The following is a 16490-nucleotide window of genomic DNA, read 5'->3' as shown; positions in this document are numbered from 1 at the left end:
GGAAAACTATTTTTAAAACAGTTTTTAAGCTCCGGCCCAACGTGTGGAATCCTGTGGTTTGACAGCAAGCCGTCATCGTTCCGTAACGAGGAGCTCAGTGCATCCTGCTCAAGATAAAGATCATATAGATTATTTATATTTAGTTATTTTAGTTGAAAGCACTTCTACATATCTTCAGAAAAAAATCCTTGTGTGTGTGCGTATGTTTCTGTGTTTACATGTGTTTCTGTGTGTCTGTGTGAGAGAGAGTCTGCGTGTGTGTTTGTCTGTCTGTGTGTGTGTGTGTGAGAGAGGGAGAGACAGAGGAGCGAAAGAGATAAAGTCTGTGTGTGCATGTGTGTATACGTTTCTGTGTGTCTGTGTGTGTGTGTGTGTGAGAGAGAGAGTGTGTCTGTGTGCATATGTTTCTGTGTGAGAGAGAGAGAGTGTGTGTGTGAGAGAGAGTGTCTGTGTGTGTGCATGTTTCTGTGTGTGTGTGTGTTTTGTAAGATCAAACAATCCTGAGTATGCAAGAATGTATGTAGAAAAAACAGAAAACCCTTAAAAATGTTGTAAAGTGCTTTTTATGGAGTTATGTGCTCCTTTTTCTGTATTTTATTTTTTTCAGTGAGTTTTTGTAAAGTTTAATTCTGGCTGTATATACACTACCAGTCAAAAGTTTGGACACACCTTCTAATTCCATGGTCTTTCCTGATGTTTATTTCTTTCTACATTGTAAAACAATGCTGAAGGCGGCCGAAATCCACAATAATGTCCTTTGAACAGTTGATATTGAGATCTGTCTGCTACTGATGCTCTGTAAAGCCTTCATAACGCCTCTAATCTGAGGTGCTGTTAATTGGTGATTTCTGAGGCTGGTCACTCTAAATGAACTTCCCCTCTGCAGCAGAGGTCAGTTTTGGTCTTGCTTTACTGGGATGGTCTTCATGTGAGCCAGTTTCATCATGGTGCTTGATGGGTTTTGCAAATGCACTTGACAATACTGTTCTTGCAAGAACTATTCCAGAACACCTGACCTTCGTGTCTTAGAATAACAACTGACTGTTTTTTGTTGTCATTACATATGGATTACTGAAGTCCATGTGTGTTATTTCATAGTTTTGAAATCTCCAGTATTGTTCTAGAATGTAGAAAATAAATCCCTAAACAAAAAAAACTGAATTAGAAGGTGTGTCCAAACTTTTGACTGGTAGTGTACATACCTACAATATCCAGCGATCAGCCAAAACATTAAAACCACCTGCCTAATATTGTGTAGATCCGCGAACGTGCCGTCAAAACCATTCCTTAACATGGACCCAAAACTCCGCCCCCTGACCCTATGGGGTCTCCAGAATTCATCTCGAAATTATTTAGGAGATAGTTCTAAACACCAATGTTGGCAGATTCTCATTGTTAACTGTTTAGCAGGAGGCTTTCTGACACTACTGGGATTTAAACTCACTTTCTAAACGACTCTTAAATAACATGTAGGAGTAATGCGATGTCATCCAGACCTGTATTTTTTTTTACCCTCCTTCAGTGACTCAGTTGCTCCCGCCGCTCCCGCTGTGACCCTGAGCACGTCCGCCATGTCCTCCCGTGTGTTGATGAGGCAGGAGCTGATGAGGCAGCAGGCGCAGGACCAGGAGAGGAGAGAAGCCCAGCAGCAGGCGTCCAGCGCTCAGCTTCGGCCCATCGACTCGACTCCGGCCATCTCCGTCTCGTCCTCTCTACCCAACGCTCTCCCCACGACCACGCAGGTCCCCGTGGAGGTGCTGAAGGTAGGCGTGCTCATGATCAGAAGATCTCGGAGTTTACACACGGAGTAAGATTTTAGCGGTAATGACGTCGTCGTTTCTTTTCCGGCGAGATTTAAAGCTGTGGTTTGTCAAGTGTTTCTAGAGCTTTAGTAATCCTGTAATTTAAAAAAAAATGCTGATTTGCCAAATTGCAGATTGTATAAAACAATGGATTTCACTAGTTGCTTTGATTTAGGAGTGAGATTTTTCTGGTCCGTAAATTAGCTCCACCCCCAGCCAAAGCAGGGCCGCTGAGCTCTGCTGCTTTTCACTGAAAGAAAGGCAAATTATGGAGCCGCTTCTTTAAACATGGGATTTTCATGTTGGATATATTACATTAGAGTAAGCAACATCTGCTATGAGGTCAGATATGAAGATGTATGAAGATGGAGTACAACAAAATTAAGCGCATTGTGTGTTTATTTCTGCTCCTCCTCAGGTTCAGACTCACCTGGAAAACCCGACTAAGTATCACATCCAGCAGGCTCAGAGGCAGCAGGTGAAGCAATACCTCTCCCACACCCTCGGCAACAGAGTGGCCAGTCAGCTGGCCATGTCGCCCTCGCCCCAGTCAGGCTCCGCCCCCGAGCTGGCTCCGGCCGCCAGCAGCACTCCCAGCAGCCCCCTGGCTGTTCTGAGCCTCGGCTCCAATAAAGAGGAGGTAATCCCTGAACTACGATAAACTCTGAATGCAAACATACATACATTTAAACGTAAGCAACAAAGATGACTAAAAAAAGATGTTTTAACGCTTAACCATTAACGACGAGTTTATGACAGGTTATTAATCAGGTATAAGCTACATAATTTGCATAAATATATGAGGATCAGACACAAAAGCTGCAATTCTTTGAAAACTAAATTTGCTGAACTACGATTAGTTACACACATTTACTGTCTCGGTTACGATATTTACTGAAGTACTCGTGTCAGAATGTTGAAATACTTTCCTTCGTCAGAATCCACGCTGCTTTCTGCCAGTTAGTGGAAGTCAGATTTTGGGCAGTATGTAAAAATGATACTTTAATTTGGCCAGGATGTGGTTTTTAGTGGCAGGAAATTTCTGTAAAACAATAGTTAACCAAACCAAGGCTTTATCCCTAGTCAGCTTCACACAGTTTGTGGTTAGAAGATCCCTGTTTGCCTGTTTCTCTAAACAGTACGCGTTTTTATTTGGCTTAGCAGCTGGCGCACGTATCTTGGCCGAACCTTGTTCTTGGGCAGTTTTATCTTCCAAGAAATGTCTGGCATCCGTGTGGCATTTAATAGGTTTAAACAAAATAGGGCACCAGAGTAAAGTGATACAATACACCGTCCAGACTACCTTCAACCTTCGTATATAACATTTAACATCTAATGAGTCCAAGGATCTGTCAATATTCATTTCAAATTAAGTTTTAAGATGAATCCCTGTGTGGGTAGTTCACATCTCCGAGGTTGCTCATTGTTTCTTGAGTAGAAGGTTTTTCAATAGTGTCTAGATTTCTGTCTTTGAAACCAAACAATACTATTTAAAGGCGAAAAATTTTTATAGTAGAGAAAATATGACCAGATCTTTTTATTGTTTTTTGGTTTTTAAACTTTGGTGTCAAATGTAATATGATGTAACATAAGATATAAGCAAGGGGCTGTTAAAAAATGAACAAATAAAAAGAAATCCTAGTTGTATTGATCACACTGATCGCTGTAAATATGGTTTAATTAACAACAACATGGCTTCCGTCCTGGTTATTCTGCAGCTCGAACTTGTATAGCACCTAAGCCAGCACATGTGGCACATGAAAAATATTTTTCATTAATAATAATGACCGATGACTGTAAGATTACAGGGTGAAGAAGGTACAGGAATTATGGAGAGTGTGGGAAAGAGGTACAAGAGTAATGGAGAGTGTGGGAAAGAGGTAAAGAAGCGAGTACAGGCAGGTTGGAATGGGTGGAGAAAGGTGTCGGGAGTTCTGTGTGATAGAAAAATATCGGCGAGAATCAAGGGGAAGGTGTACAAGACAGTGGTGAGACTGGCCATGCTGTATGGTTTAGAGGCAGTGTCACTGAGGAAGAGCTGGAGGTAGCAGAGCTGAAGATGTTGAGGTTCTCTTTGGGAGTGAGACGGTTGGACAGGATCAGGATCGAGTACATCAGAGGGACAGCTCATGTTGGACATTTGGGGGACAAAGTTAGGGAGGACAGATTAAGATGGTTTGGACATGTCCAGAGGAGGGAGAGTGAGTATATTGGTAGGAGAATGTTGGACATGGAGCTGCCAGGCAGGAGGCAAAGAGGAAGGCCAAAGAGGAGGTATATGGATGTAATAAATGAGGATATGAAGCTAGTGGGTGCAAGTGTTGAAGATGCAGGAGATAGGGAGAGGTGGAGAGAGATGATTCGCTGTGCAGACCCCTGAAGGGAAAAGAAGAAGAAGAATGACCGATAATTGTTCGGTTAAATCTAGCCACGTAATACTAATTCAAATGAACTGTAATTCGTATGCAGAATGTAGGCTGATTTATTGTAGGTTTTTTTGGGCTATTTTGAGTTGCTGAATGAATAAAATGATGCTGATGTTTGTTAATTCAGTGTGTTCTTCTGTAAAGAATTCATGCCCATGGAATGAAATACAAGCTGACCAATCGCTGACCAATCGCTCCTCTGCTATCTTTATAGCTCACTCTAAAGATGCTGCTTCTGATCTTTTCCACTGTCCTTCATGCAAAACTATACATTTCTCTGGACATTACACTCTTAATGAGTTAAAAGTGTTCTGTAAATAATATTTAGATTGGCTAAATTTACTCTTCAGTTTGCGTCACTGACCGAAAATCGGACGCGAGCGTGTAGTTCCATCTTAATACAGAGGTGCACGGTTCCGGTTTTAACTGCAAACTGTTGTTGTACTTTTTAGTCTTCGCTGAACAACGTCTAGGCTTGTAATGGGGAAACTGTGAGCTAGTCTATGTTTTTATGACCTATTAAAGAACAGGAACTGAAAACTTCTCTTATTGCTCAGCGGGGCCACACGTAGCTTACTCCTGTCCTAAAGAGGATTACTGGGTAATATTTTGATATGATCCTATTACGGACTTTAATTCCGTAGCTGACGTCTGATACATGGCGTTGCGATTTGTTTTATTATCGCTTGTGTGTGTGCTAATTTATGGAGTTGTTGGTTTTTGTTTTTTTTTACGTTGTATAGCTCAGTATGTTAAGGAAGGTGGAGTAGAAGAACAGGATCAGCTATGAATCTGCCACAATCACCCCTGTACTGTCAAATCACCTTGTCTGATGGATTCGACTGAAACCTCTCACTACTATAGAATGATCCATGATAGCCGAGGGGGTGGGTCCTAAAGTTCTCCCATTGCAGGATCTACAGTGACGCTTACGTTATTTCTCTGTCCCCTGTAAGCTGATTTTTTTTTTTTTTTTTTTTTTTTTTTTTTTTAAGAGAAGGATCATTGCTTCATAGTAATTAAACAAACGACTGATTACACGCTGCTGTTGAAATTTCCACTCGTTGTGAAACGGTGATCTTGGGACATATTAAAGAATCTGCATCAGCTTAAGGCGGTTTGTTTAAGTACAAGCCTTAAGGCCTAATTTAAAAGAAATTAGCTGTAAAATTTCACAACCATCTCAAAAGTTGCTTTGTGGAACAGTCTGCGCTCCAAAACCAGAGCCAGCTAAATCTTTAAACACGCCCAATTTAGAGCCGAGCTATTTAGTAATTAATGCACTGCTGTTCTAATAACGGGGCAGCAGTATGTCTAGTTCCTTTAGCAGTGTGTTCAGTTCCCTCTGTAAATACAATAGCATGCTTTGTCAGGTCTTTGTGAAGTCGGCCAGCCCCTCTCGTGCGCTCACCGTTCAGTACCACATTGTGCTGGTAAATATCACACTAGCAGCCCAATGGGCCCCTGCACACTTAGCACGCTTTGTGGGTTTGGCTATTAAAGCTCCGCTGGATGTGTGACTCCTTCTTCTGCGACCGTCCTTAATAAGCTGCTTCAGAGACAGGCTGCTTGCGGAGACGCACTATGAAGTACACGCTGTCCGAGGTTAACGTTTGTGTCTTGTTTAGGCAGCGGGAATTAGCCGAAATGACCCGCTGTATGTCTCATGGCAGCGTGGCCGGTGTGTCACCATGAAACTGCTGCTCTCTGTGTTTATTTTAGACCTATACGCCTTATGATTCAGCACAGTGCTTTTTGTCCCCACTTGCTCAACTAACTAATTGGTCCTGTTTCTCGATTAACACGCAGATCGATGGCGTAATTGACGACATCATCAGCCTGGAGTCCAGTTTGAACGACGCCGAATTCATGACGCTGATCGACACCGGGCTGCAGCTGCCCAACACGGTATGTCCCAGCTTTCTAAATCCATGACGGTGGAAACCTTTCTCATTTCAAAGCTGTTTTAATCAGAACAAGCATCCTGTATAAGTCTTTTTTTTAATTTTTTTTTTTTATTAAAAATCCTTGTGCTTTTGATATGGAAAGGGAAACACACCGTGCACTTCCTGTTCTAGTTGTAGGAACACTGCTGTTAGGACACACAAAGTTAGAAACAAGGCTAATGATTTAGCGTGCTGTAATGCAGACCTGGCATGCGTCATGCTCTTTTCTTCCCCTTGTTTCCAACGGTCTGTTCAAAAAAAGGCGAAGAACAATGTCCTCTCCCAGAAAATAAGATTAGGAGGAATGTGTCCAAGTTCAGAGGTTGCGGATTGCAGATTTTTCCGGTGCATTTGCAATGTGCGACTCTCCCGTTCTGCTACAGCTGTAAGAATTTGTAATGGATTAGAATCCGGGACCTGGGAAGAACGCTGGACTCATCGTCATGTTTATTAACCTGGTTTTTAGAGGGTTTTTGCTTTGTGACATGGTGCACCATCATACTGGACATAGCTATCAGAAGGAATGAACAAAAGAGGCATTCAAACAGTGATTGATCGATATTAACAGGCACAAAAGAAGAAAAAAGGGAAAGAAAACGGACATTTCCCAGGCATTTCATCTATCTATCTTCCTTCAGCAGTCTGGACTGTTGACACAAGGTCTGCTGCTTGTTGTAGCTCATCCGCCTCAAGCTTCCACGTGGTCTGAGTTCTGAGATGCTTTTCTGTCCTCCACAATTGTACAGAGTGGTTATCAGAGTTAACGGAGCTTTTCTGGAAGCTCAAACCGGTGTAGCCATTCTCCTCTGACGTCAAGAAGGCGTTTCCGCCCACACTGGATGGTTTTACTTTATCGCACCATTTTAAGTAAACTCTAAAGACTAGTATGTGTGAAAATCCCAGGAGACCGGTTCTCGAAATACTCAGCCACTGGTCCGTATCTGCATGGTTTTATGCAATGCACTGTTGCCACATGATTGGCTGATTAGATAATAGCATAACCAATCATGTGTAGATGTGTTTCTAATAAAATGCTCAGTGAGTCTATATTTTTGTTACATTATTTGAATGATTGCCATCTTGAGATTAATATTTTTGTTACATTATTTGAATGATCTTGAGATTAATATATAATCATAGTTTAACATGCTTTTCAGTATTTTATTAACACCCTGTACAACGTCTCCGGATAATATGCAATCATACAAGGTTATTTGCTCTTCTGTGCCTCTGTCCAACTTTCTGCTGTCTCGTTGTGGGTCAATAGATGACCCTAATGATTTGTTGTCATGGAGATCGAAGACTGTTTTTTTTTTTCCGAGTCGACAAACAGCCTTATCTTTGACTGTAACATTGCCATCTATGGTGTCGAGCCCAAAATACTTCCACACGCTGCATTTTTGATGATTTGTGGTCATATTTGTGTGCTTAAGGCTGTTGGCTGTTAGTTTCATATCCATTAGCTTAATTTACCTCTTGATGGGTCAAGAGGACATTGAAAACTTTTAGGGCACCCACTGCTGGATCAGCTGTTTAATGCACTTAGGCTGCACATGAATATTCATTTGGGCAAATTATAGAGCGGATAGGAATTTTTCAAGTCATGTTCGAATATCGCTTAAAAAGTGACAGCCCTAGTCTAGATGTGGAAAAGTCTCGCAAACTAGAAGGTATGAGCTACACGCACATTTTTCATAATTTGACTAGATCAGCTGCGTAACCCAATTCTGTATACACGTAGCGTTTGAGGCGGTGTGGTAGCTTCGTTTAAGGTTACTGACCAGAAGGTTGTGAGTTTGAATCCCAGGTCCATCAAGCTGCCACTGTTGGGCCCCTGAGCAAGGCCCTTAACCCTCAGTTGTATAAAATGAGATAAAGTCAGTCTGGATAAGGACGTCTGCCAAATGCTAGAAATGTAAATGTTTCCTGTAAGTGAATTTTCTCAAAGGATGTCAACTAAAATAATAGTTTAACGATTTATTAGCAAGCACTTAGTCTGTTAGCACAGTGGTAACATCAAAATTTCCATCGGATTTTTTTGTTCCGTCAAAAGGACACTTCTCTGCACTGGTTTCTTTCCGCATTGAGAAACCTTCATGTTGCGTCAGACCTGAAATCTGATCCGTCAGAAAACGTCTGATGTAGAGTCAGACATTTCTCGTAAACGCTGACTGCATGGTCTTCCCGAACGCACCGATCAACTTTTGTTGAATTTGTTTTTTTGTTTTGTTTTTTCAAGTTGGCACCCAGGAAGCACTTGTTGCAGCAATACTTGCCGTCGTAATTACTCGAACGCGGGTGCTACTCGCTGCTCAGGTTTTGGCATGTCACAAATTTTTCGAATCAGTGCGGTTGAATTTGTGCAGGAGCTTCTGGAATCCAGTAGTTCTCTGGAAACCAACTTACACTTCTGACACATGGCTACCAAAGGGCGGTACTGGGTGGGGAACACAGAGGGAGGTGGGGGGGTTGCACACACACACAGAGGCAAGGGATTGTGTATGTGTGTTAAAGCTGATAGGCAACAGTGAAAGAGTTTTTTTTTTTTTATCTGAGAGATATTTCCCCATTCTCAACGTTCCCTTTTTTAAAAAAAAAAAAAAAGAGAGAGAGAAAGAGGAACAAGTGCATGCTGTCGGAGAGTCAGGAGAAGATGAGGATACTGCTTTTAGTGCCGGAGAATGAAAAGAAAAGGCTTAAGACTGAGGTAAACCGGGTACTTCTTGCACTCTTGCTTTTGGGGAATTATGATGAGAGACTCTGCAGGACGTAGTTTCGTCGTCGTCGCTTGTAAAAGGATTTGTTTTGTTTTTTTGGCGTACCATGTCATCAGCTGGCTTAGAAACATCCGTGTTAATTATTAGCCGTGTGAATACGGCTCACGGAGCCGTTTCTGGACCAAGACGTCGGTGTCTCGTTGACTGCGCTGTTAATGTCCGAGCGAGCACATGGCCACGATCGGATAGTCGAGCACAGGCGCTGAGGCGAAAGAGGAAGTTCTGAAGGAAGCTAAAATACCATTGATTTTTCACTGGCTCTGTTTTTCTGTCAGAAACTTTCCCACTGAGGCTTTAATCTGTAACGGAGTCGTCATTCTTGCTGCAGATTATTCACGCCTTAACATTAAAACATGGACTCTCTGACTGGGTATGATGTTTTAATATCAAACCAAAAAATGCCAGAAATACTATTACAACTATTATTGAATTAATTATTTGATTGTTTGTGTGTGTGTGTGTGTGTGTGTGTGGAGTTTTCCACAGCAACGTTGTGGCTTGAACTTTAAGAACACGATGGCCTTGGAGTATTGTTATTGTCGAAGCTCGTCCAGCATTGGGTGGATTTATGCAGTTATCGCATGCCGTGCAGCAGACGCGTTATTGTGTCTAGTGGAGCAGGCGGCGTCTGCATGATTTAAAGCACGATGTAAAACCCGTCCATGTGGTGTGTGTCGGCGGTAAACCTGCGTCCCGGTCAGCACAGAAGCAGGCATGAGCGTGAGATTTCTCCGTGTTTGCGAGTGAAACGTTTTTTGAGACGTGACTTATCCAGGTGTGTGTTCCTCAGTGCCGCTTATGGATTTCCAAACCAGACTGGTATGACCGGAATGAAGAAGTGATCTTGCTCATGCAGTTTTTTTTTTGTTGTTTTTCTTTCTGTAATAAATGATACTTTTGGACACGTGAAACGGCAGTTCCGAGTTATCTGATCTGTTCCGAGTTGTCCTCGCCACACCGTGCGGTTAAACTGTTTAGATAGAGATAACCCAATGAGTGGGCGGGGCCTGATTTAACGCTCTGTTATTGGTGCTTTGCAGCTGCCAGTCTCAGGAAACCTCCTGGATGTGTACAGCAGTGCCGGGATGACCACGCCCACCATCACCGTCAGCAACTCCTGTCCCGCAAACCTGCAGAACGTTAAGACGGAGCTGACGGGTACTTCAACCTGTTCCTCGAACCCATGCATGTTTTTCATTCACAACACTGACATTCACATCTTTCTGTATGTTCATGTCCACTAGTTTTAGAGCTCGCTGGCAGAATTAGTTGTTTGTGGCAGCTTTACCAATAATCCACTTTATAGTGATATTGTGTTAGATAAGAAACTATATTCTGTAAACTGATACTGATCAGGCATAACATTATGACCACTGATTAAGTGGGTGGGATATATTTGGCAGCAAGTGAACATTTCGTCCTCAAAGTTGATGTGTTAGAAGCAGGAAAAATGGACAAGAGTAAGGATTTGAGTTTGACAAGGGCCAAATTGTGATGGCTAGACCACTGGATCTCCAAAACTGCAGCTCTTGTGGGGTGTTCCCGGTCTGCGGTGGTCAGTTTCTATCAAAAGTATCCTGTAAGTCCTTTAAGTATCCTTAAAGGATCTGCTGCTAACATCTTAGTGCCAGATACCACAGGGATCTAGTGGAGTCCATGCCTCGACAGGTCAGGGCTGTTTCGGCAGCAAAAGGGGGACCAACACAATATTAGGCAGGTGGTCATAATGTTATGCCTGATATCGGTGTATATGATGTAATGCTGTTATTTCCATGCTGTTATTAATCATAAATAAATCTCAACTGTGTGTGTGCTGGAAAGAAGGAGCAGAGGAAGGAGAGAGAGCAGAAAGAAAAAATAGAAAGAGAAAGAAAGAAAGAAAAGCAAAGGAGGAAGGAAAAAAGTACGGAGAAGTAAGGAATGAAAGACAGAGAAAGAAAGAAAAGAAAAGAAATAGAAAAGGGAAAAAATGAGGATATTTGAGAAAATCTTATTCTACGATGTTCTGAATGTTTTCAGATGCCGAGGCTAAAGCTCTCATCAAGGAACGGCAGAAAAAGGACAACCACAACCTCAGTGAGTTTCATCTGCTCTTCCTCAAACGCTTTCTCAATCTGGTTACACTTTCATTTCCACCTTCTCCTTAACGGTGTCCTGAACGCAGAGAGACAAGCAGTGACTTTTTAAACACCTCTGATTACCCCGAGGCTCGTCATTAACGTATAATCACACAGGACTAATGATCGCTAATGAAAGTCTGGTTTGTTTAAGTTCCTGAGGAGTCTCTGAATCAGCATTAGATATCAGCATAGTGTTCTTAAAGACTGTAGTGTTATTAATTCCAGTTGCTGCTGTGTTACTGAGCGAGTTTCTTCTTTTACAGTCGAGAGGCGGCGGAGATTCAACATCAATGACCGCATTAAGGAGCTGGGAGACCTCGTGCCTAAATCCAGTGACCCGTCAGTATCAATCCCACATGGCTCCTTCCCTGCATCAGTGTATTTATGACACTTCTTTTGTACACTTTAACTGATTTGAACTTAACACCACAATGCTCCAAGACGCACTGATCCCGATCCGGTGTGATCCGGGGCTGATCCCGATCCGGTGTGATCCGGGGCTCGGGTCTGGACCTGGTGTGTAATGATGTCTCTGTGCTTCTCCTCTTGATTCAGTGAGATGCGCTGGAACAAAGGCACCATCCTGAAGGCGTCGGTGGATTACATCCGTAAGCTGCAGAAGGAGCAGCAGAGAGCTAAAGAGATGGAGCAGAGGCAGAAGAAGCTGGAACACCACAACCGTGCACTGCTGCTCCGCATCCAGGTCTGAGAAACATCTGCATCTTCACCTCCGATTTACACTCACCTGCTGGACAGAGCTACAGACTGACCGACAGTAAAAGAAAGGAAGGAAGGAAGGAAGGAAGAAAGGAAGAAAGGATAGGCAGGAAGAAAGGATAGGCAGGAAGAAAGAATGAAAGAAGGACAGACAGAATGAAAAAAGGACAGACAGAATGAAAAAAGGACAGACAAAGAAAGAAAGAAGGACAGAAAGAAAGAAAGAAAGAAGGACAGAAAGAAAGAAAGAAGGACGGAAAGAAAGAAAGAAAGAAAGAAAGAAAGATGGACAAAAAGAAAGAAAGGACAGAAAGAAAGAAAGAAAAAGAAAGGACAGAAAGAAAGAAGGACAGAAAGAAAGAAAGAACAGAAAGAAAGAAAGAAAGAAAGAAAGAAAGAAGGACAGAAAGAAAGAAAGAAAGAAGGACAGACAGAATGAAAAAAGGACAGACAATGAAAGAAAGAAGGACAGAAAGAAAGAAAGAAGGACAGAAAGAAAGAAAGAAGGACAGAAAGAAAGAAAGAAGGATGGAAAGAAAGAAAGAAAGACAGAAAGAAAGATGGACAAAAAGAAAGAAAGGACAGAAAGAAAGAAAGAAAAAGAAAGGACAGAAAGAAAGAAGGACAGAAAGAAAGAAAGAACAGAAAGAAAGAAAGAAAGAAAGAAAGAAAGAAAGAAGGACAGAAAGAAAGAAAGAAAGAAGGACAGAAAGAAAGAAAGAAAGAAAGAAAGAAAGAAAGAAGGACAGAAAGAAAGAAGGACAGAAAGAAAGAAGGACAGAAAGAAAGAAAGAAGGACAGAAAGAAAGAACAGGACAGACAAGAAGAAAGAAGGACAGAGTGAAAGAAGGACAAACAGAATGAAAAACAGACAGAAAGAAAGAAAGATAAAAAGAAAGTCAGACAAACAAAAGGAAAGAAAGAAAGAATACGAGGGAACAATAAATAGCACTGTGCCGTTTTAGAGGTGAAAAGAAAGGACAGACAGGCAGAAAGATACAGAAGATAAAATAAATTGGACAGAATGAGAGAAAAGAGAGCAAAAGGAAATGAATAAAAAGCAGAAAAAGATTTTTCCCTTTTTAAATCTACACTGATGGATCTGACTGATTTCCTGATTTAACAAATTACTGTCAGGAAGGGAAGAGATGAAGTTCTGCTTACGTGTGTGATAAACCTCTCTCTCTTCACATGTTCAGCTCACATGTTGTGTGTGTGTGTGTGTGTGTGTGTGTGTGTGTAGCGTACACCTCTCTCTCTCTCTCTAGTCATGCAGCTTGTGTGTGTGTGTGTGTGTGTGTGTAGAGTACACCTCTCTCTCTCTCTCTAGTCATGCAGCTTGTGTGTGTGTGTGTGTGTGTAGAGTACACCTCTCTCTCTCTCTCTAGTCATGCAGCTTGTGTGTGTGTGTGTGTAGAGTACACCTCTCTCTCTCTCTCTAGTCATGCAGCTTGTGTGTGTGTGTGTGTGTGTGTAGAGTACACCTCTCTCTCTCTCTAGTCATGCAGCTTGTGTGTGTGTGTGTGTGTGTGTGTGTAGAGTACACCTCTCTCTCTCTAGTCATGCAGCTTGTGTGTGTGTGTGTGTGTGTGTGTGTAGAGTACACCTCTCTCTCTCTCTAGTCATGCAGCTTGTGTGTGTGTGTGTGTGTGTGTGTAGAGTACACCTCTCTCTCTCTAGTCATGCAGCTTGTGTGTGTGTGTGTGTGTGTGTGTGTGTAGAGTACACCTCTCTCTCTAGTCATGCAGCTTGTGTGTGTGTGTGTGTGTGTGTGTGTAGAGTACACCTCTCTCTCTAGTCATGCAGCTTGTGTGTGTGTGTGTGTGTGTGGTAAACTTCTCTCTCTCCAGGGTGTGTGTTTGCTGTACTTCTGCCTCTCTGTGTGAGTTTTAATTTGTTGTTTTTTTTCCTCCTCTCTCTGTGGTCAGGAGTTGGAGATGCAGGCTCGTCTCCACGGCCTCGCTCCGTCTCAGCACACAGACTCCATCATCAACCAGCAGCAGCAGCCGCAGCAGCAGCAGCTCACACCTGTTCAGTCCAGCACAGAGCCCATCTCCAAAACACTCCTCACTCTGGGCGGCCCGACATTAAACCACACCCACGTCTCCTCTTTACTCTCCCCTCCCCCTTCTGCCTCTCCAGTGGGCGGGGCCATGACCGTCCCTCTGGACCTGGGAACTCTGTCGTTCGGCGAGTTGGATGACCACGCCTCCGTCTTCAGCTCCGGTCTGATGGCGGGAGAAATTGGCCTGGGCGACATTCTGATGGACGACGGCGGCGCCGACCCCCTGCTGTCCTCCGTCTCGCCGGGAGCGTCCAAGACCAGCAGCCGCAGGAGCAGCTTCAGCATGGAGGAGGATTTGTGACGGACACGTCGTCCCATTTAACACTGATTCATGGGCTCCGTTAGCCAAACTGAACTAAGGTCTAACGTCTCTATCCCTGCTTGCGCGTGATGCATAACCGGCCAATCGAAGGCAGCGTATCCCAAGGTCGACTGTCATCATAATCATAGTACTGTTTAAAGAAAAATAAAAGAAAACAAAAAAAACAAGATCAACATGCAGCATGGCTCTTGACTCCTGCGCTGATGAAGAGACGCATCTGACAACTTTTACCTCGGCATTTTAGGGGTACCGGAGTTTACAAAGGATCGTAGGAGTGGGGTTGTAAAGAAGACAAAGACGACGACGCTGCTAGCAGACATGCGCATAGATTTTAAAAGGATTTTAAGCAGCTGGCGAAACATCTCTCTGTTGTTCTGCGTTAGAAGCAGAAGTAGGCATTTTATATTTCTGTGCTCACTGACTGACCAACCAAACGCTTACATCACGTACATATGATTATTATTATTATTTTTCTTTTAAACAGCTCCTCCTTCTTACCATCTCTTTCAGAAAACAAACCCTTACGAATGAATACAACAGCGGTAGAGCCGTTTCTACAGGCTGTCACCATGCGCATCAACAGATGATGATTTTATAAGAACAGGGATCTCGAAAAATATATTCAGCGCTCCCTGTGTAGAGATTTTTCAGACGCACGTCTTGGTTATTATCGCTTCATTCAGAGCAAGAGATCGACTCTTATAATGCGAGAGGATCGCGTTCACCTTTATCGTGACCCCTGGTTGTTGAGATCTGTTTAATAGATTTGTTCTCCATTTCATTATTTCTTCTTCTGAGCTCATGGGTTTGGGAGAACGCTTCCCGGAATGTCTCCGTAATTAATTAAGATAAAACGGGATATGATGGACATGGTCAGATCGTTTGGGCTGGTTTTCTGGGGATCATTTGTAGAGTTGAAGACCTTTATATTAGGTTAAAGGACACCAGAGGCCACGGACGTGACGGATTAGGGTGGGACTCGAATCACAGAGATGGGAGAAATCATTGACGTATTAATATAAAGCTCTGAAGTGCAGAGTATGTAAAATTCATCTTAAATAAAATCTTGTGAAGAAGAGCAGCAGAGAGCCAGTAAAGCATTTAATCAACACTATATGACGTAGAATCTTATACAACTCTTTATAGTACAAAAGGTCATCTAAACCTGCAGCTATTAATAATGTCACTTCTGTTTATTCTAATTAGGACCACATTGTTAAATAAATAAATAAATAAAGCCAGGACTGACTCTCCTGATGGATTTAAATGTAAGCTTGTGTATGTTAACAAACCGAGTTCTCAGTAACACCAGGCTTGAATAAACAAGTTTCCCCGGTGGAAATAAAAGATCTGCAGCTGAACATCACCACAATTTTTACTGTTTAAATTTAGGAAGTTGATCCTGTGAGAATCCCGCCTCCGATTTTGCACCGCTTTTCGTTACAACGTCGATAATTACATCAATTTTTTTATCCGGCTAAAACTCTTCTTCGCCGCCTTCGACTTTTTAAACGCTCTAGATGTAAGCGGACGACGGCATCGGGTTCGTTCAGACGGCAGAAATTGTGCCCTGTAGTCCGTAAAATACGCCTTTTAACGATTTTTTTGTGTGTGTGTGTGTATTTCGCAAAAAAAATGACGACACGGCATCTTTTTTACCCAAAAAACAGTGGAGAGACAACCTCCCTCAGGAAGATGAGCGGCTTAAAAAGATTCACATCCTGTGCAGATTTGCTTCATTTCCTGTTGGGGGTTTTTGACTCCCTGCGGAACCTGATGATAATAATGATGATGATGAAGTTTTGTCGCTCTATCAGTTTCTTTTATCCAAATAATCTAAAATAATCACGTATCAAGTGAAAGTTTTCATTACTGGCTTCATGAAGATGAAATAAAGCCACATTCCAGCAACGAAGAGGGCAGTTTTTATGTATTTAGACATATTTACATGTACAGGTTTGTGTTTTATTATTTGCTGTGCTAAAAAAAAACATTTTAATCTCTTTCTTTCTTTCATTCATTCATTCATTCATTCATTCATTCAACAGATGCACTTTAGTAACGCGTTGACTCCCTCGTCTCATTTCCTGCATTAACACAAAACTAATAGCATTAGACTGAACGGTCAAATCTGCTGTGAAACATTCTTTTTAAAAAACGATGACCAGTGTTGATTTTTTGCTTTCTGTCCAATTCTCCCTCAGTGGTTTTACTCCACCGGATGATGAACGTTTTTGCTGAATCAGCGGTTTGGGAGATTAGCTGACGTTTCAAAAAGAATTAGCACGTGTTATTGGCGAGCTGAACTTCGCCAC

General features: G+C 42.4%; 1 protein-coding gene across 5 annotated transcripts in view; it reads left to right on the top strand.

Annotated features, from left to right (window-relative positions):
• The window catches only part of tfe3a (transcription factor binding to IGHM enhancer 3a), a 33067-nt gene extending 17047 nt beyond the window's left edge, over positions 1-16020 (top strand). For 2 of the 5 annotated variants that reach the window (XM_058389345.1, XM_058389350.1), the window contains exons 3-10: positions 1523-1763; positions 2221-2442; positions 6038-6136; positions 9992-10136; positions 10971-11027; positions 11335-11449; positions 11627-11774; positions 13717-16020. In XM_058389345.1, the coding sequence (XP_058245328.1) occupies positions 1523-1763; positions 2221-2442; positions 6038-6136; positions 9992-10136; positions 10971-11027; positions 11335-11449; positions 11627-11774; positions 13717-14154 (1465 nt within the window). In that variant the 3' untranslated portion in view covers positions 14155-16020. The remainder of the gene's footprint in view (positions 1-1522; positions 1764-2220; positions 2443-6037; positions 6137-9991; positions 10137-10970; positions 11028-11334; positions 11450-11626; positions 11775-13716) is intronic. The other 3 variants (XM_058389347.1, XM_058389349.1, XM_058389346.1) reach the window with 3 other exon arrangements.
• Positions 16021-16490: the final 470 nt, after the last annotated feature.

Source organism: Hemibagrus wyckioides, linkage group LG05 (genome assembly GCF_019097595.1).
Source record: "Hemibagrus wyckioides isolate EC202008001 linkage group LG05, SWU_Hwy_1.0, whole genome shotgun sequence".
Lineage (NCBI taxonomy): Eukaryota > Metazoa > Chordata > Actinopteri > Siluriformes > Bagridae > Hemibagrus > Hemibagrus wyckioides.
The sequence above is the reverse complement of the archived record's forward strand: the minus strand, read 5'-3'. Positions and strand labels throughout refer to the sequence as shown.